The 19,863-nt window shown below is 30.2% G+C and overlaps 1 protein-coding gene across 1 annotated transcript; it reads right to left on the bottom strand.

Moving 5' to 3' along the window:
• Positions 1-3,517: 3,517 nt before the first annotated feature.
• Positions 3,518-4,732, bottom strand: LOC119674948. Its single transcript, XM_038086104.1, has one exon. It carries the CDS (start codon positions 4,730-4,732, stop codon positions 3,518-3,520), a length of 1,215 nt encoding a protein of 404 aa, XP_037942032.1.
• Positions 4,733-19,863: the final 15,131 nt, after the last annotated feature.

Genomic DNA, 19,863 nt, shown 5'->3' with positions numbered 1-19,863 from the left:
GTGCACATTAGTGCTATTTTTTCAGTAGCTGCTCCTGGCTTTCGTCCTTATGAATGAGTCTGTCAGTTCATTGAAGCTGTCGAAATATCTCACGTTTGTCGTACGTGATCAAAGTTTTCAAAACCTGACTGCCTGCTTTTTTTGCTAGATTATGTGTGTTTATACGCGAAGTCATACAACTTTTATACTGAGCGATGGCTTAACAATTTTGCTTGGCAAAAACTTTCAACGTGCAAGTTACTGTGGTTGGGACCAGCTCAATAAAGTTAAATAAAATATTATTTACAAAAAAAAATATAAAAAGGGTATAAGAAATTTTAAAAATTCCAAAAAAAACACACTCACTCAACAGTAAAATATAAAAACAATTTTTTAAATGTATCACGTCCAGATATACTCGTACGAGTAAGTATCTACAGATCGACTGGCTTTCCAAAAATCTTTAAATTGGCAGGCAGGTGTTGTTGTATATTGTTGAATTAACTTAAATTGCTTTAAATATATTTCATCTTCTACAATGTTGAATACATATTTTTTTCGGAAAAAACTGAATTTAATAAATTTAATAACATATGAGTACAAGAATAATATTTAGCAGTAATAAAATAGTACGGAAGTAAAATAACATTTTTACACTTTAAAAAAATATTTTCCTGTCTATGAAAAATTAGCAAAAATCATTTCATAGTAAATTTCGTCCTATAAGTACAAAATTGACACCAACATTTTCTTAATTTTTCTTCTTTTATTTCTATTTTAGCCTCTCCCTGTGGAGCAAAGGGCTTCATTAATTTATCTTATAAACTTTGAACTACATTTTGATCACGATGCACACCAAATGTATCTGTGCTTCAAATAGCTCTGCAGATAACCGCCGCATTTCGAGTGAAAAGTGCATACATTTCGATACGCCAATGCCGTTTATCAATACAAGAACAATTGCGACAGAGTAACGGTGATGTACGGAGGCTTAAGTACGCTGGGGGAAAGTGGAAAATAATGACCTGACGTAGATCTGCTCCATAACATTCTTTAAAATATTTCCAATTCTTGTGACGACTCTAAAGTTCTAATTGCCTTCAATATAATTTTGTAAGGAAAACACTAGTAAAATTTCATTGATAAGTTAATGTATTCACGAGGTTTGGCCCTAGGGAGTCAACTTCACAATATAATTTACCGGTTTAACTGGTCAATACTAATTTCATAAGTAAACTTAACAATTTGTATAAATTAACTTAAAAGCTATGTTTTATATCCAAACTTATTTGCCAGATTTTTAATTTTGCAGAGGTATAATTGTAGGTTTAATATAATTAAGAATCTATTAAGACTCTGTTTTCCCAATCCTTTTACTGATTCGAAAAGGGGAATTAAGCATAATTCCGCTTTTTCGAACATGTCCAATTGATCATGGATTTCATGCCGTTTTTTCTAATATACTACATGTCAATATAATTTAGTTGTCGACGTATTGGGTCTAAAGTGAATTATTTTTTCATGAAAACTGTCAACATAAATGCCAATGTAAATAGTTAACTTTTGTAAAACGACGATATCTTGAGAATTTATATAAGTATATATGGTATTGAAAAATGATAATGTTTTTACTCGAATTCCCTGCAAATATTAAGAACTTAATCTCAAAATCTAACCTTACTATCTTTCACACGCTTTTTATCATTTATTATGTAGCAGTGGGTTGGAAAATTGTTTTGTGTGTTCTACACAAATTTTTTTAATAGAATTTAATATTATTTTTATTAATTGAAAATAATAATATTTTGAATCCGTGCTACCACATATAATATTTACTTTTGTTATCCTACTTTTCATATATATTTCTGTTGCTTTTTGAAGCTCTTTATACCACTCAATACTAACTTCTCTTTTCGTGCATCACTGATTGACTTCCAAATAGCTCATATATATATGTAACGTAATGATTTGTGTTTATGTGCCTCCGTATGATAAATATATCGACAATGAATATATTACAACGTAGGAAGAAATTCCGAAGTCAAGTATCGTTGCACGTTTTAATCCCTCAGCAGCAAACCATCATCTTTCTTTACATCACATTTCATCATTCTTATATACCAAGTAGTAACAGATCTACTGGTTTAACTTATATCAAGTTAATTAACAGTTACTTTCAACATATTAGGTGTAGTAAACAGAAAACCATTATTTTCCCAATAGATGTCTCGCTCAGATAAGGCCAGCTTTGGGCAATATGAGAGGAATTGTCTTCCATCCGGACAACGCCAGGACCACACATTGATAATGCGGCGCCAAAAGGAACGGGAGTTTGGTTGGGAAGTTTTTAATCATCCACCTTCTAGACCTGACACCAAGTGATTACCATCTATTCCTGTTCATGCCAAACGATTTTTCTGGAGAAAAATTCGCTTCAAGAGACGCTTGTGAAAGTCGACTGTCTCAATTTGTTCCCAATAGTGACAAGAACTTCTATGAGAAAGGCATACTGAAATTACCTTCAAAAGGGCAACAAGTTATCGAACAAAATGTCGCGTATTAGACCTGAATTGGACCATTCTAACTATTGTAAATAAACCTTAAGTTTCATGTTTCATTTTTCATATTATGAAATTTATGCATATTTCAGTTTCATATTATAACAAATTTATTGCTAATATATGTTGTACTCTAACTGCAACTCTATTTATTCAGTGTAGCTTTATACTATCTCAATCAATTAAGAATACATTCCGTTGAGAAGGTACAGTTATCAAAATTGTTCAATTCAATTCACTAACATTTATAACATTTAATCCACTTTATATCAATTATTCTTCTTTTGTCTTTTCTTCCAGGAGATGATTTTTACCGGTTGTTGGTTTCTATTAATAAGAAGGACAAATCATGCAACAAATAATGCCTCTACGAAAAGAATAGTATTGAAATTTAACAATTAAAAATAAAAATATAATTAATTAATTAATTCAATTATTCTACAGCTGGTTTATGATTTCGTTCTAATATATAAATACAGCAAGTAAAATTGTTAATAAAAACTTTCATAGTAGAAGTAACAAAACTCCAGAAAAATATGCGAACAAAAAAGTCAAGTACGGTTTTGGATCAGTTGGTTAAGGTGCGCTGATTCTGAGCTTCACATTTGGCAGGACCCGAGTTCGATTCCTGATATTTGCAGTCTCAAAAAAATTATTTGCGAATAATTTAATACAAGAATTATTTCTAAGACCACTGATGATGGGTTTTTGGCAATACTCGAAACAGCTGTATGGTCAGCCAAAAATTCAATTAATTAAAATAATACGAAAAATAAAATTTTTGTTGTTGTAGTTCACTACTGTTCGAAAAACCTCTTTATAAAATTAATAATACTAATATTTATATACTGAGCTTGAAAACTTTTTTATTTTTTCGTTTGACTATCATTAATGGTTGCAAACTGTTAGAACATAAATTTACACTATCTGAAATAAAACTAATTTTTCAGGTATAATCGTAAAGCCTTTTTCTAATATTTTTAAATGACAATGATAAGCTCGGTATGCATGTGTTTATTCCAAACGTAGATTTCACATAAAGCTGCTAAGCAACTGGCGATGGTACCGGCAGCAAGTACGATCCAGGCAAATCTATAATAACTTAATTTTAGTGGCTCGACCGGGTAATCATCTAGTAGCACAGTGCCGTATTTTGCACGTAGAGCCATAACACCAGCATCAGTCTTCCACTTTAGCCATAATCCACTAGCTTTAACTCTTAATAAAAAACTGTCCAATTCTTTGAGAAATGATGCGTTCACATGCACTGGAAAAGACTTGTAACACCAACCAAAACACTCCTCGGATAAAGAAAAAAGTGGTTTATACATTTTAAATTGTTGCATATGTAAAAATCTCCAAGTGTCTTCTAGAATGACATACCCAGCGGAGTGATTTAAATACTTAACGATAGGTTTAAATTTAACTACGGTTGCACTTCGTAATAATGATGCTCTTTCGTTTGATTGCGTATATTCCTCAAAGCTTTCGTGATGTGATGACGGTACATTAATGACCAGTTTTGCATCCAATATATCGGAAAGAGTTCTGATTCGTTCCCGAAAGACTGGTTTCATGTTGTACGCCGTTAGATAAGGAAAATAATATGCACTAAATATGAAACCGAACACAAATAACAGGGTGTAGAAGACAATCACGCGTATAGGTGCATTTCTTAGTTGTATATTCATATTGGGACAGTAGAGCAATATAGCGACGCTGTACGGTATATTACGCAGTATCGAATTGGATGCGGTTTGCTTGGGATATTCAATAAAACTCATTAAAATTGCAATGTAGAAAATACTGCAGAAAAGTGTGATCCAAATGTATCGATCAAAAGGCCAACCGACATACCAAAATTTAGGTATTTCATCGTCGAGCGGGACTAGTATACATTTTTTCGTTATTTCCAGTGGGTAACTGTATTGGATAAGTTTTTTACGATCCGTACAAGTGACACCATGTAATGACGTGTTGTAAATATTCCGACGAATTTTGTCAAAAATTTCACTGGAATTTAGTGTATCAACTGTTTCCAGCTCTAGATTATACTTTTTATATGCAACAAAATTTATAATTGCTTGCAGGTATGGGCCATAGTATGATTTCTGATTCTCCACATGAATGAAAGTAAAAGCACGGGGTGGATCTTCCACAAATGGTGAAAAAAATTTATCGTTGATTGTTGACATATTAGAAAATCCTTTTATGTAAACAAAAATTTTGTTTTGAAATTAATTCAAATTCGAGTTTGAATAAAATATTTTATTTTTTATTAAAGCACAGCAAAAACTTGCGGAAAACTATAAAGTGGCTAACGCCTGTATAGCGTTTTTATATGGAAATTCTGATTTTACATGAGCATTATAGTGACCTTAATTCACCTTTATTAGACCGAAAATCATTAATTTAATTGTTTCTACACTCGAAACCGTTTAATGTGAAAGCTTTAAAAACAAAACAAATTAATAATTGGTGACATTTAAGGATATTTGCATAATGAAATATTTACATACTTGTGCTATGCCATTTAACGTTTGCAGAAAATTTAATCGCGTTAATGTTCTATTTGCATGCATTTTTTTCTCCTTACATACACGAGTTTTACACTAAAATCGTTTTTTAATTAATTAGAGAAAATATATATGTTTAAATGAATTTTATTAAAATTAGTTGAAAATTTGTTCAATGAATTATTAATAAAGTACACTGACTACCTTCTATTGAAAATAGAAACAATGCGTGCAGAAAATCAAACACTAACCTTGTTCTAATATCAATTAATTGAAAAGGTTGAAACATAAATGGATTGAAAAATAAAACTCCCTCAATAGTATAGTTGAAGTAAGGAATTTAAAGAAATATCTCAACTGAATACCAAAAAAAAGTATTTAAAATCGCATTTAAAGAAATTATATTAAATCGTCTATCAAAACTAAACAAAAATTTTCAATCCATCGAATTCTTGAGCTGACATACAGTTGTTTTCGGTATTTCAAAAAATCCATCATCTATGGCCTTTTAAAAAACCTGTTAGTTTAGTTGTCCGTGTTAGTGCTGTTTACATTAATCGGATATTTTAAAAATTGAGTAATTCGATTATTCGTTTAATCATATAGCAACGAAGCCTCCGGAATTGAAAAAAAAAAATCGGATTTTTTGTAAATCCGGAGTCTTCGAATATCCGGATTCGCGATAATTATTCGTAATGAAATTATTCGGAGACTTCATGAAGAAAACGTGCTTTAAGTATATAAATAGAAATTATAATTATGTATATATAAGTTATTTGAAGTATAAATTTTTTATTTAGTAATATCTAATAGAAAAAAGAAAAGAAAATAAAACACAGATATTATTATCAGCGTAAAACATGAAATACACAAAATTGAGCAAACCACAACAAACTCAAATCATCCCTAAAAAATTTGTGTTTATTTGTGTGATGGACATTCTTTAACTTTTCCTCACGAAGTCTTCGATTAATTTGACTGCAAATAATAATTACAAACCCGGATATTCGAAGACTTCGGATTTACAAAAAATCCGTATGTTTTTTTTAACTTCGGTGACTTTGTTTACTATTCGATTAATCGGATTCTCCGAATACTTCGTAAAATCGAACATGAACAGCACTAATCCATATATAAATTTGAACCCTGTCAACTTTAAACCGTGGGCCATTTTATTGGACAATTGTATTGCATAGGACTTAGTTTGGAATCAAGACGATAACTTGATGAGTGTAACATACATTAGTAAATATGTTTATGGAACTCTTATTTAGATAAACTGTCAATTATAAAATTGGTAGTAGTTTTTTCTCGGAGGGACTGAATAAATCTATTGACAGGAATTGCACCCTGTCACTTTATTTATTATTTATTTTAATCAGGTAATTGTAATGCATAGGAGTTAGTGTCGTATCAAGACGATAACTTGATGAGTGCACATTAGTAAATATGTTTATGGAACTCTTATTTAGATAAATTGTCAACTTTAAAATAGGTAGTGGTGTCGGCAGTGAAGTTTTCTGGCTGGAACTGAATAAATCTGTATATTATAAGCAGTGATCCGAAAGCAATCATCCCAGCAGAAGTAATTGCTATTAGAGAAGCTATTATTGAATAAGATATATATTGTTGATAAGATATATTAAACACCAAACAGTCCAACTACTTCAAACTTCTTGGTTTTTGACTGCTGCGCAGCTCTGAATGAAATTCTGACGCAATTTAATATGTTTCTACTCTAAGTTTCCGGTAATAAGGATATTTTCGGTAATTGCAAGGCAGACGAGTTAGCCTAATGGGGTGCTTCTGAAAATCATTCGGAACATCTGAAAGATCTTGGTATAACGCTAGCATCAGGTAAACACTTTAAAAATTTTATTGTATTTACTAATTTAGAATAGGTAGGAAGACTCAACGACATCAAAGATATTCTGCAATTAAATGCAAGTTGTTCTCGTTTAATTCGGAAAAAATCAACCACTCTCATTTAGCTGCCACTTAAAAGTATCAGTCTTGTGATGCGTTTAGGCAACTATGCTGGAATAATAAATCTTCTGTTTAAGTATTCAGTGCTTCAAATCTGTTGTGTTACTGTCAAGCGCATATGCAACATCGATTGACTATACTACAGAATAGCTCTGAGTTGTTGAACGGTAGCACAATGGGTCTATAGAATTATGTGAATCCTTAGGATCTAAGGATTATGTGAATCTAATCTTATGAGACATCAATTGATGTTGATTGTTATTTTTTTTTAAATGCTGACTTAAAACAATTATATACTAAATTTAACACTTTAGTTCTAGTCAAGCGAAAAAAATATTACTAGTTTTTAGAGTGGAATTTTTTTAGTTTAGAATTATTCATATATGAAAATCTAAAATGACATTTTAACAAAACTTTTTGATTAAAATACAGCAATTTTTTTTATTTTGAACAACACTTAATGCTCCATACACCCGCGTTCCATTTTTTAAGCGAATATATTAAATGAATAAATTAGTAAAAGTAATATTTGCTGAAAAATAAAATAAAATATTCCGTATGTTTTATATTTTTTAAATTGAATATTTTCTGAATGAAATGTGGTTAACTTAAACCAAATTTAAAAATGTGGAAACCTCCAAAAATATTTATTCAAATTAAATTTGCATAAAATTTCGAGTAAAAAATATATATCAAACACTTTGAAATGCAACAAAAATGTGATGGACAAATACAATGGATATTTTGATGATTTTTACTTTAATCTGCATGCTAAAAATATTTAAATATTAATTCAAATTGAGATCAACTTTTTATGCACAAAAAACCTCAAAAATATATTTAATATGCGTTAAACATTTTATATAAAATATTAACTACATCATATCCTTGAGCCTAATATCAGATTTTGTATAAAACTTTATTGTTTATTGTAATTGTTGTGATATAAATTTAATTAGTACTTCATTTAAAATACAAATATATTTTAATTTTAGCATTTTAAAAACTCAACTATGTATATATTTTATAATAATAAATTGGCTTTTGGCAACTATTAATAAAATACATTCAAGTCCAAAGCTTACAAACTAAAATGGTATCCATGGCATTTATAGAAAACAATACACAGCAGGATAATTAGTGAGCCTTAAGCAATTTAGAAAAAATTACACTGCACATACATATTCAGTTAAATTGATATTTATTTAACCATTTTATCTAAATTTATAGAGTCCTGTGTTATTATTCAAGCAGCAGAAAATTATAGCCTTCCAATTTGTAAATATTTACAAATAATGAAATTTAGCAGCTTCGCAGGAATATCTACTACATAATTTTGCTGGACATTTTCCTTTATGAAGACACAAATCATTCAATTAAGTTTATGGAAATGCAAATATTTGTATAATGAAATCCTAGGAAAATTTTAATGAACTTGAAATCATAATAAACAATAAATATTCAATATTCTTAAGGATACAAAAGTTACACAAAATTTATACTCATAATACCAAGCAGTAACACCATATATAATATTTCATATTAAAACCACATTCTACCTACGAAATTATTCTGGAAAAGCTAAAATTTACTGTCCTGCTATTTAAAAATCCAAGAATTATTTCGATAAAATATGTTGCCTACACAAAAATGCCTCAAATGTAGGAAAATGTTGTCCTAGAAAGAAGTTTTATCAGTAACATGCACCTTTATTTTGAATTTCCACGAAGTCGCCATATGGGCAGGAATGCTTGTTTGGCCCAACCCAAAATTAATCCAACAAAAATAAGTATTGTATGGTCAGGTCATTTTATTGTGATTTTTATCGATGTTGTTTGTGTATATGCAAGCTAACATTTTACTTAACACAAAATATAGTGTGAAATTTATTTAATCAGGAGACAAAGGTGTGGAAGAGTAAACATTAGATATTCTGCCTATAAAATAACAATGAATTCATTATATGTTATTTTGTTGCTTTCACTACAAATTTAATGGTGTTTTAAATTGCAAGGATATGAAGATTACGAGTACATTACTTATATGAATTTATTATATGTCATACGGGACAAAAAACGACGTACCCCAACTCAAACACTATAATATTCAACTATATTTAAGCTAGAGACTTTTATCTGCATACGGGGTTTGTTCAAAAAATAAAGTGATTTCAAATTTTGAACACTTAGCATATATGACGCAAAATTTTTATTTAAGTTGATATACGAATACATGTTCTTATGTAGACAATGTGAGCAGTAGCAAGGCGTCAGCTTTTTGGCAAGGTGTTCACAATTTCATCAAAACAGAATTCCAACTATAACGTATTCCCCCTACTCCTGAGTTTTGTCCTTTCCACAAGCAAATAGCGTACAAGACCAACAAAACAATTTATTTAAATGTTCGCAGCCTGTGATCTACTGGTTTTTATGGTAAATAGCTGTAGGAAAACGGCGACTTACGACAGATTTCGACATTTTTACATCAGGTACCAAATTCTTCATATCTGGAGTTGGTCTATTCATTTTATGAATTAAAACCTTTTTTTGAGGAGATCGTTTAAAAAAAGATATTTGAATCAAATCTTTATTCACACATTTATCCATTTCTAAATATTATTTTTCACTTCAAATTTCTTTAATTTTTTTCTTTACTTTTACCATTTGCTAGTATAAAATTGCAATAATGACTTTGTTTTTGGTTTATTTCCAACCTCTACATAAGAGCAAGAAACTCTCATGCATTCATTTACTCCTTTACTTTGTATTTACTACACGCGGTTCAGTTTTTTAACTGAACCATTTGCTCATATAAAACGGCAACCGTGACTTTGATTGTATTTGCACGCTTTGTATGAACTTGGGGTTCAGTTTAGTCGACTGAACCTCTAGTCAAATGTAAAGCGATTTTCGCTCAGTTATTTCTTTTCTCTTTTGTATTCACTTTGCATAACATTGGAGGTTCACTTTTTTTATTGAACCGCTTGTACACATTAATTTAAGAGTTATGATTATTTTACGTACGTACGGGACGGTACGCAGATCTTAGATCAATCATTGAATAATCAGGAATACTCAAATTAGTCAGAATCCCCCCAGCTATCATAAAGTAAAAGTGCTCAGATGCACTAACTCGGAAAAGGCTTAACATAACTAACGTACTGGAAATGTTAATTGTGGCATTTGGCAAGTTTATTCTGAGCAATCAAAATATTTATAGGTGGAACAAGGTATTCGCAGATGACCGAGAAGATAGATGTTAATGACGATGTTCGCCCAGGACGACATAGCACTGGACGCCATAGCAAATCAACAACGGATGAAAATGAGGGGAAATTGTTCTGGAGAATAATCGAATCACACACTCATAATAATATGCTCTAACCTATTGCTAGTTAAATTGATTTGATAATTGTATTACAAAAATTTTAGCTTATGTCACCACATAAGAAGATATAAAAACCAAGAGTCGTTATGGTTGAACCAACATGATATGTCGAGTAAGAAATTTTGACCTGAGATTTGTGAAAAATTTGGTTAAATCATCCCAATTATTTTTCTGAGTATAACTACAGAAGTTGCTAAAGCATATCGGTTAAGATTTTTTTACTTTTTTTTTAACCACCCACATTTTAAAAAGGATGTACTTTCAATATTTGATAATACTCAAATTAATTACTAACCAGTAGTTTGTCTTTGATGAGATTATATATATTTGCAAAGAAATTTTTAAAATCAAAGTCAAATGTGAATTAAATTTAATAGCTCTTATTCGTCGGCGTAGATTCTTCGTTTATATAGAGCCCCTTAGAATGGTTTCTGCTTATTCCATAATTTCTGTGGGGCGGTAACAATATGTCGAAGAATTTTGTATTAAAGACATTGAATTATATTACATTAGGTGGCTCCAAATTTGTGCACTGTATTACCATATTGCTTGAATTCAAGAGTTTGGATCTTTGCCAATATGTCATTAAATTTTTTGGATATATTTGGCATGAAACGTGAGTCAGCAATATATGTTCTGAAAATGGTCAATTATGGCCAAAAGATTTCATGAACATAGCTCAATAGATTTACAAAAAAATGGATAGTTTGACACAAATTCTACGTTCCTCTTTTTTCTTTACGGCTGTAAAATTTTTTTAAACAGCACTCTATTTAGTACTTTTTGGAGTCATCGTTCAATGTGCAGCAAACTTCTAAAAAATTTTTTTTCATTCGTCTATCTCTAGATTAAAGTCAGTACACTAAGCCGTCTGATGTCTCGCAGATTTCCAGTTAAAACTGCCTGGTCTGCACTGGTTAGCAAGTCTGCATTGGAAATGCTATCTGCGCATCAAATTTTCAAGATTTTGCGCGAGCATTTATTTGGATGTCCTTTTTAACATATCTCAGAAAGATGCTTTGACAGATGTTAAAGATTTATAGTTTCGTTCATATGTTGAGTTGCCGTGATTTCTAATATTTTTCAGTTACTCTAAAGCAGCTTGTTCCTTTTCATGCGAATTGCAATATTTTCATTTGTAACAGCACTTTCAAAGTATGTGGGTTGTTTATTTTCAGCCACAAGATTTACGCCGCACCATAACGGCGGTACATATTTTGAATTTTGCTTGTATTTATAGAAGCATAAATATATATATATATATATATATTTATATATTGACAAATCAATTAATTATTGTTAAGCATTTGTCAAAATTTGTACGGTACGTAAAAAATTATTGTTAAGAAAAAATTAATAAATTTGGCGAAAAATTTCGAAGAAGTGATAAAGATGGGGTTGCCGACACGGACGTAAATTTAATGCCTACTGGGATTTAAGTAATATCATCGAAGAACTAGCTTGATCAAAGTATTTATTTGAATCTGCTTTTGCCAGTAAATACTGCGATTGTAGCAAAATAAGATGGAGCGTTTAATTTGTATAATTCTTTAAAATATAAACCCTGGATTCTATAATAATAATAATAATTTTCTTGAAAAACTGGAATAAGCTTTCAAATAGTTAATAGGAACAGAAAAAATTGGGATAGTTAATACTCAGATTAATAATATTGGTTTTGAAATTTGTTTTTTCAGATTTTAATGAAAACTATTGATTATCCCAGTTACTTAGTATTCATTTTGTTGACTAGTTGACTAATTGATAAATGATTGTAATTAATTTATCAAATCAAAACAGATCCTTGAGTGTTTTGATCTCCTACAGCACTTGCAACTCAGAATGAGGTTAGACTTTACTGGGTTCCGGGCCACAGGGAAGTTTTGGGAAATGAAAAAGCTGATAAGCTAGCCAGAACTGCATCAAAAATTGCTTTTACAGACCCTCAAACCAATTGTGGGATAAACAGGGCCAGTACAAAACAAATTATCAAGGAAAGGGAAAATCACATGAAGCTGGAGTACTGGGAAGACTTCCCAGGACTTAGACACAGCAAAGCACTGATAACTCCGTACTCCAACAAACACATCCTTAAATTCTTAAAATGTAATTTAAAGTTGTTAATAGATTTCTTTACAGATCATTATGGTGTGAAATATCCCCTTTATAAACTACAATTATCTGCTAATTCAGAAAGAGATTATGCTTCGAAGATGAGTTTACTACCATATTCTTTGGGACTGTCCAGCTTTAATAACGCATAGAAGAAACTTGTTTCATATAGAACTTCTGGCACCAGAACAGATTAAGAATTCTTTTCTAGATTTAGTCCTGGATTTTATTCATAAAGATTTAAGGGGCTTTGTTTAATCAATAGTGAAACTGGTACAATAAGACTCTTCTGGCCGCAGTACTGGGTGTTGGGCGTGAAATTTACGTCTACTTTAAAAAAAAAAACATTAAATTATTTTTAACAAAGTCGGAAAAGGTACTTTAGTGCCCGTACGATGTACTTTAGTATTATATAGAATAATATTACATTGGTGCAGTTCCGTTTTGCTTATAAAAACTGATATTGTCTATACAGATATTTCCTGAAGCAGTTTCTTGTAAAATGATTTTGTATTGTATTCTAATAACATTTCTACTAAAGTTTCATAGAATAATTTATGAAATCTTTTTAAATCATAGTTCTTTTGAAGACAAGAAAATGCATTTTGTTATCTTAAAAAAGCATTTTGTATCTGTTAGAAATATGATGATAGTACAATAGTTGATTTTTAAACGCGTTTAATCGGTGTGAAAAATACTTTTTATTAAAAAATGTTTAATGAGTTTAATGTGTTGGTGAAGATATAGCTTAATGCCCACAATTAAACAAGAACCACTTGTTGCAGTAGCTACCAGCTTTTACTATAGTCCAGTTATAAGTATTGTATACTATAGCTAGGTACATTTGCTTAACCATTCGTTGAAGCCAAATCTAGTAGTTCTGAATAAAGAAAACTGATAGCCACACCATCTATCTTCATATTTAACATCAAAATAAATAAATATAAATTTATCTTCTATACAGAATCATATATAAAATATTTTTATATACAAGACACTCTTCGATGTACCTTATTCACTTCATGGTTTTTAGAAGGATGGCTTTTACTTGTACATAAGAGGTTCATACAATGGATGTATGATTTCAATGATTTTTACTTATTTAGAATTTTATGTCCACTGGCACGAATTTCTGCCATTTCAGATAGTAAATGTTTTGTATCTGAATACTTGACATTATTTGTATATATTTCATGTATAAGAACTAAAGCGTTTATATAAAAGAAAAATTATCACAAATTCAACAATTTTATTCCTAATTTTATTAAGTTTTATTGAAACTCTTATCAAATTTAATAATTGGTCTAATACTTATTCTGTATATTGCAGTTTGTACTCATAATGTCAGATTACAAATATTCAAGGTAGTAAACAGTTTTACATACATATTAATATTCAAATATATGAAGTATTTTTAATGGCGCCATAAATAACAGTCTTTCATCAAGTTTATGTTATAATTCTCCTTTCTTTTGATTGCAAATAGTTTTAGGTTTTCATTGAGTAAGTGTGTTTGTTATGATTGCCAAATAAATACTTACTCTGCTCTTAGAAACACCCCGTGGTTCAAATGAAACGACAATAATTGCTTAATTTGATTACGTGTACGTGCTTCCATAAAAAGCAACTCAACTGAACACGGTTCCACACAGGAAATTGGCACATACGAATATTAAATCTCACTCCAAACGTTTGAAAAAGTTTTCACCGTCAATGTGGCAAACACATGGCATACACAGGACGTTTTAGAGTATTCGCATTCGCATGCCAGCCAATGTAGAGACGTCAGAGAGTGGGTACATATTATTTAGTTCCAGATTCAAACAACTTAATTTATGCTTTAACAGAATGTCGCCTTGGAATTGGCAACAACACGAACATTGGCGGTAAAACCCGTGCAATAATTAACAACACCCAATATGCTCAATTAGAGCCAAGTAAACGACATGGTTGGCACTACGAACTAGAAACGGTCGGAGAAACACGCAGCACGCACTCATATACCACACCAACCAACCAACCATCCATCCATCCGAATTACTTTACATCAACTACAATCACACACAGACGCGATAAAAAACTTTAATTTCTTAATTAACCACAAAAGCGGTTGTACTACAAAAATGTATTATAGCAATTAAATTTAATGAACTTTTTCAACAAATGTTATTTTTCATTCTAAAGTAAACTAAAATGTTAAAAAAAAAATTAAACAAAAACTATTTCAATTTTGCTCATATAAACGGAAAAAATGCATTAGAAATTGAGAAGTAGCTTGGAATTATAAAACTAAATGCGCGAAATAAAAATGGAGTCGTATTCTTATACTATATGTACTACCACTTAGCATTCTTGAGATTATCTATGGGTTTAACGATGTAACCTCAATATTTTTTTCTAACTCCTTAAGAGAAAAGGAATGAATAGTTGTAGAGCACTACACGACTTTCATAATAATTTTTACCACCCTCTCATAATAATTTTAATTACATCAGATATAAGTAAGTGAACCTCGGTTTACTACAATCTGACCATTAGCAATAGTCGCAACAGCTATATGGTCAGCCATAAATTAAGTTAATTAAAAATAATAAAAAAAAATTTTGTTGTTGCAATTTCACTACTCTTCAATTAAAAGCTTTCTATTGAAAATAATAGTTTGTATTGAGAATTTAGTTTCTTTCGTCAAAAGGGATATTAAAAATCATTATAATATGTGTAATCTAACAATGATATAGGAAGTACAGAAATGGTAGAAAAACATATAGGACATCATATACGACGAAATTGGTTTGCATTTTAAATAGTTACTGAACCATTTGAGCATTTTAACTAAATTAGTATGTATACCGTCTATATTTACTCAAATGGTGCCGTAAATTGCTAAATATATTTTAAAAAAATCATTCTATAATGAAACTGTGTTTTTCATAGTGACCTTCCCATAATCAAGAGAATGATTTTTCAAATTCCATTGACATTCACGTAAAAGTAAGTTTTTGATTAAAAATATATTGGTGTCTTTATATTTTATTAATACAAATCAACAATATTCAGAGTAATTCCTTGGAAATTGGTTTAAGTCCAAGGAACTTCCACTTAGATTACAAGTGGAATTGGAATTTAATTTCTAATTCGAGGTAATTTACGAAAGTAATTGAAGGGAGAAGACGCAAATTTGTAATTGCTCAGTAATTTCGATGCTTCCTCTTCTTTCAATTACTTTTGCAAAGTACATAGAGTTAGTAATTTCAGAAAAACAAATAAAGAAAAACAAGAAATATAAAAACTGAAATATTTAATAGTGATGTTCAATAAAAAAGAGATCTGTCTTTAGCAATAAGAGAAGGTATATATCCACTAATAAATTGTCACACAGAATTATTGAAAATTATATTATTTTGAATGTAAAGATATAGGTATATATATATATTCAGTGTGGGAGGAGCCTTTGTTGTGCCTGGGAAGGGTCAGGGAGGGTGCCACACAGAATTAATGAGTACTGTGAGAACACAGAATTAATTATTTAGAACTGCGCTTTAAACGAAAAAGTCTCAACAACACAATATTTTTAGTGGTCCTGCTCGTTTTCGAAATATCCGAATTTTCGAAGCGTTTGAATATTCGAATATCAACGAATAATATGAATAGTTCAAGATATTCAAACTATATTTATTATCGCTGTATAGTTCGAATATCGAATTATTCGAATAAAGTGAACAGCACTATTACGTTGTTTGTGCTATTGGAATTCAGTACATATGATATTGATAAATTATATATGCTAACTTAATAACGCAATATTCCAAAAGTCATCAAAGAATAAACGTTACGGTGCCAGAAGCATCTACTGAGTACGGGCAATAAAATTGAAAAATTTTGTTGGGAAGGCTTAAGGATATAGAAAAACATAACGAAGCAGTTGGAGCAGTTGGCAAGAATATATTGAGCAGCACATGAAAACAGGGAGATTAACCAACTATAGAATGAAAGCAGAAAATAAACAAGTATGGCAGAAAATTGTAGAGTAAGCAGTGTTTCGCTAAGAACTGCAATGTTTAGATGAATATAACATACAATAAACTAAATTACCATTGAAGGAATTTTAATAAGTACATGGCTTTTAGCAGAGAACGGGCAAGATATAAAAGTATTTTTAGTATATGCCAGAAACAGCGAATTTATGATTAATAATATTTTAAGAACAGTTTGAGCTTTATAAAAGAAGATCAAAAAATCTTAAGAAGATTCTTAAGAACCTTAAGATGTAATTTTGTTTTTAATTTTTGTGTTGTCGAAACTATTTTAAAATCGGTTATGTTTTTTCAAGAATCTCAACTTTTATTTCGAATGTTATTATTTTTTAGTAAATTTCTTTACATATTTCGGCAAATTCCTTATATAAGGAATTATGGTTATTTGGATATTTAGCCTACATCAGAAGAATTCCTAATATTTGGAGTTAGGAGTAGGATATTTTGTATTCATCAGGAAAATTCCTTATATTAAAAGTTTTCTTGATGAAGGCTAAAGCGAATTTGTTGAAATACGTATTAAAATTCGTAAAAAAAACAAAACCGACTTCAAAACTTTAAGATGTTATGCAGTTCTTTTAACTTTTTTGATCTCATTTAACCACTGTATGGTATTGGAGATAATCAAATGACAACTAAAACTTATACTTATAAATGAGCCACTCTATTCGGTTTACTCATCCCACAATCTTGGTATTAATTACTTTTCTTCTTAGTGCCTTGTCCGTTTCGAACGTTGGCTAACATTCTTATTATTTTCGATTTGTCCCCAGTTCAGGTACTAAGTTTTAATTAAAAATGAGTGTAGAATATATTTATTAATCAAAACAACAAAACAAAATAATTATATGTATGAACATTAAATTTAGCAGAACTTAACTACTAAAATGTAATTTTTTCTCAAGGCCTTGAAAAAAATGTACTTAAAAACTTTTGAATATATTTTTACCTGTACGTAAGCAAAATTCTTTAATGAAGTTGGATTTTATGACAAAGTTTTCTTTCAAAATTTAATAAATTTTTGGTAAAGTTTGACATAGTGTTTCTGTGTTCTTATGAGTAAACACATATTTACATACAACACTCTGTGATATATAGTATAAGTGTAGAAGGAACTTTGCATAAACTCTCTACACTCTACACTTTATTAAAAACTTTTTTATGCAGTTGTTAAATAGGATAAAAAAAATTACAAGAAAAATATTAAAATATATTTAAAAGGCTAGTACTTTACACTTTGAGTGAACCGTGAATTAGTGAAAATTTGTGATAAATTAAAAACAGTAAATATTCCAGTAAATGTACATGTGCGGAGTGAGCGATCGTGTGAGACCCTTAATAATGTTAACGCAATTACGAATATATTTCTATTAGAGTAACAAAAAGGAATGGTTCAACAACACAGCAACTTATGAGTAAATGTGACAAGGAACACTTGTTACGAGTACTAAAAAGTTCCCCAAACCCGAACTTCCCCGAGTTGGCGCCAGACAAAAAAGTATTTGTCAGACCAGCAAAGGACATATAACACCAGTCGCATGGCATATAATTCATGTATGCGGCACATTGGTTGTAAAGCAAAGACTGGATGGTTGGGGAGAGAAGATGCTTTTTGGAGTTTACATGTCACTTGGCCATAAAAATGTTTACGTCTGACATGAACCAAAAACAATTTGCATATTTTTTATACACATTTTTACTGGATAACAACTTAATTTAAATGTATTCGAGCACCAAACAGTTCGCGCTCCCCAACCCTTCTTCACTATGAATTCAAACACAATACACTAGAATAATTTAACCAAAACTTTAACCCAGAAAGCTGAAAAGGGTTGAAACAAGGCGAAGGTATTAAGGCATTAAGGCTTTTAGTTAAAGTGCAATACTTGCTCGTTACGTACATTTACAAGATTGCTTTGTAAATTTATTTCATAAAAATTTCGAGAAAATCAACTTTTTAATTTAGTAAAATTGTATAACAGCACATAAAGTTTAACAAGTAGCTTAGCGAATAAAAATGACTACGTTTTTCCGACATGCAGCAGACTTACTATTTTCTCTATATCTTTTCTTTTGTTTTTGTTTCTTTTTTTTTTATTTTTGTTGAGAAGAAAGAAAATCCTTATAAATTACCTGACGTTGCGCCTTTTATTATGCACGTAAAACAGTGGCAGCGCATGAATGAGCAAATCATTTCATTTTCACTTAATATGCTTGCATCTTTTCAGGCATATGAAGACCTGAAGACCCAGCTATTTATAATAGACAAGCAGAAGAGGAACAGGAAATGCTGCAAATGAATGGTTAAAAGACTATTACAAAAAGGCAAAAAAAAAACACATATACCCGCAATGCAAAAACTGCTCAAGGATCAACCACATTATTATTACGGTTGTAAGGGCATTTCAGCATCTGCAATTTTCCTGAATTTGAGAAAATATGAATTGTATGGCAGTCATTCCAGCACCTGAAATGCAATTTATTTTCTGTCTTGCACATTTCATATATCGTGGTGACTTTTGACTGACGCCATATTTTTTGCAACATCTGCACCAATTTTGCGTAGTCTTTCTTCAAGAAAATGTGCGCTTTCTCCTGTGACATTCTTTCATTTTTCACAGTTTTTACTATGTCACCTCCTGGAACTTCTTTTTACTTATTTAGTTGTTTACTTTTACTATTATTTTTATTTAATTTTATAAGTTTTTTACGCAAACGTTTTGACATAAAAGCGACTTGAGGACAAGTAAATGTTTCACCTCACCGCTCAACGCTTAAGGATTGCAGCCACAAAGGACAAAAGCCATTGTGCTTTAACATCATAAAAAAATCCATCTTATCGAACATATTTACCCACGTGAATTGTAAGTATTGTGAAGAAGAAATATTATTAGAAAGAACATTGTTGAAGTTCGTTCGAAATTCGATCTAAGTATTCTTAAATGTCATAAAATAAATCAACCTTTATGGTCGCAAGTAGTCGAATCCTTTAGAAATGAATAGTATTTGAGATAAAAAAAAATACAAATAAAAAAAATAATAATAAAATAAAAATCAGAATAATATAAAAAACAGCATAAACTGTAACAGAAATATTTTTTATTATTAAAAAAAATATCTTTATTTTATGAAATAAAGAAATTGACAACAATACTTTATTTAAATTGATTAAAATATTTTTGTGTTGTTCCGGATACTGTCGAGCATTCAACATTTTTTTAACTTGAGATGCATTCAAGTTTAATTATCCATATATAATACTGAAGTTTTACGTTGTCAGTTTCAGGATTC

The sequence above is a fragment of the Teleopsis dalmanni genome, chromosome 2 (assembly GCF_002237135.1).
Source record: "Teleopsis dalmanni isolate 2A chromosome 2, ASM223713v2, whole genome shotgun sequence".
Taxonomy (NCBI): Eukaryota; Metazoa; Arthropoda; class Insecta; order Diptera; family Diopsidae; genus Teleopsis; species Teleopsis dalmanni.
Note: the sequence above shows the minus strand (reverse complement) of the source record. Positions and strands in the feature narration are given on the sequence as shown.

Bases quoted from the DNA above. Each gene is read 5' to 3' on its own strand.
- LOC119674948 (XM_038086104.1), bottom strand. From the start codon at position 4,732: ATGTCAACAATCAACGATAAATTTTTTTCACCATTTGTGGAAGATCCA.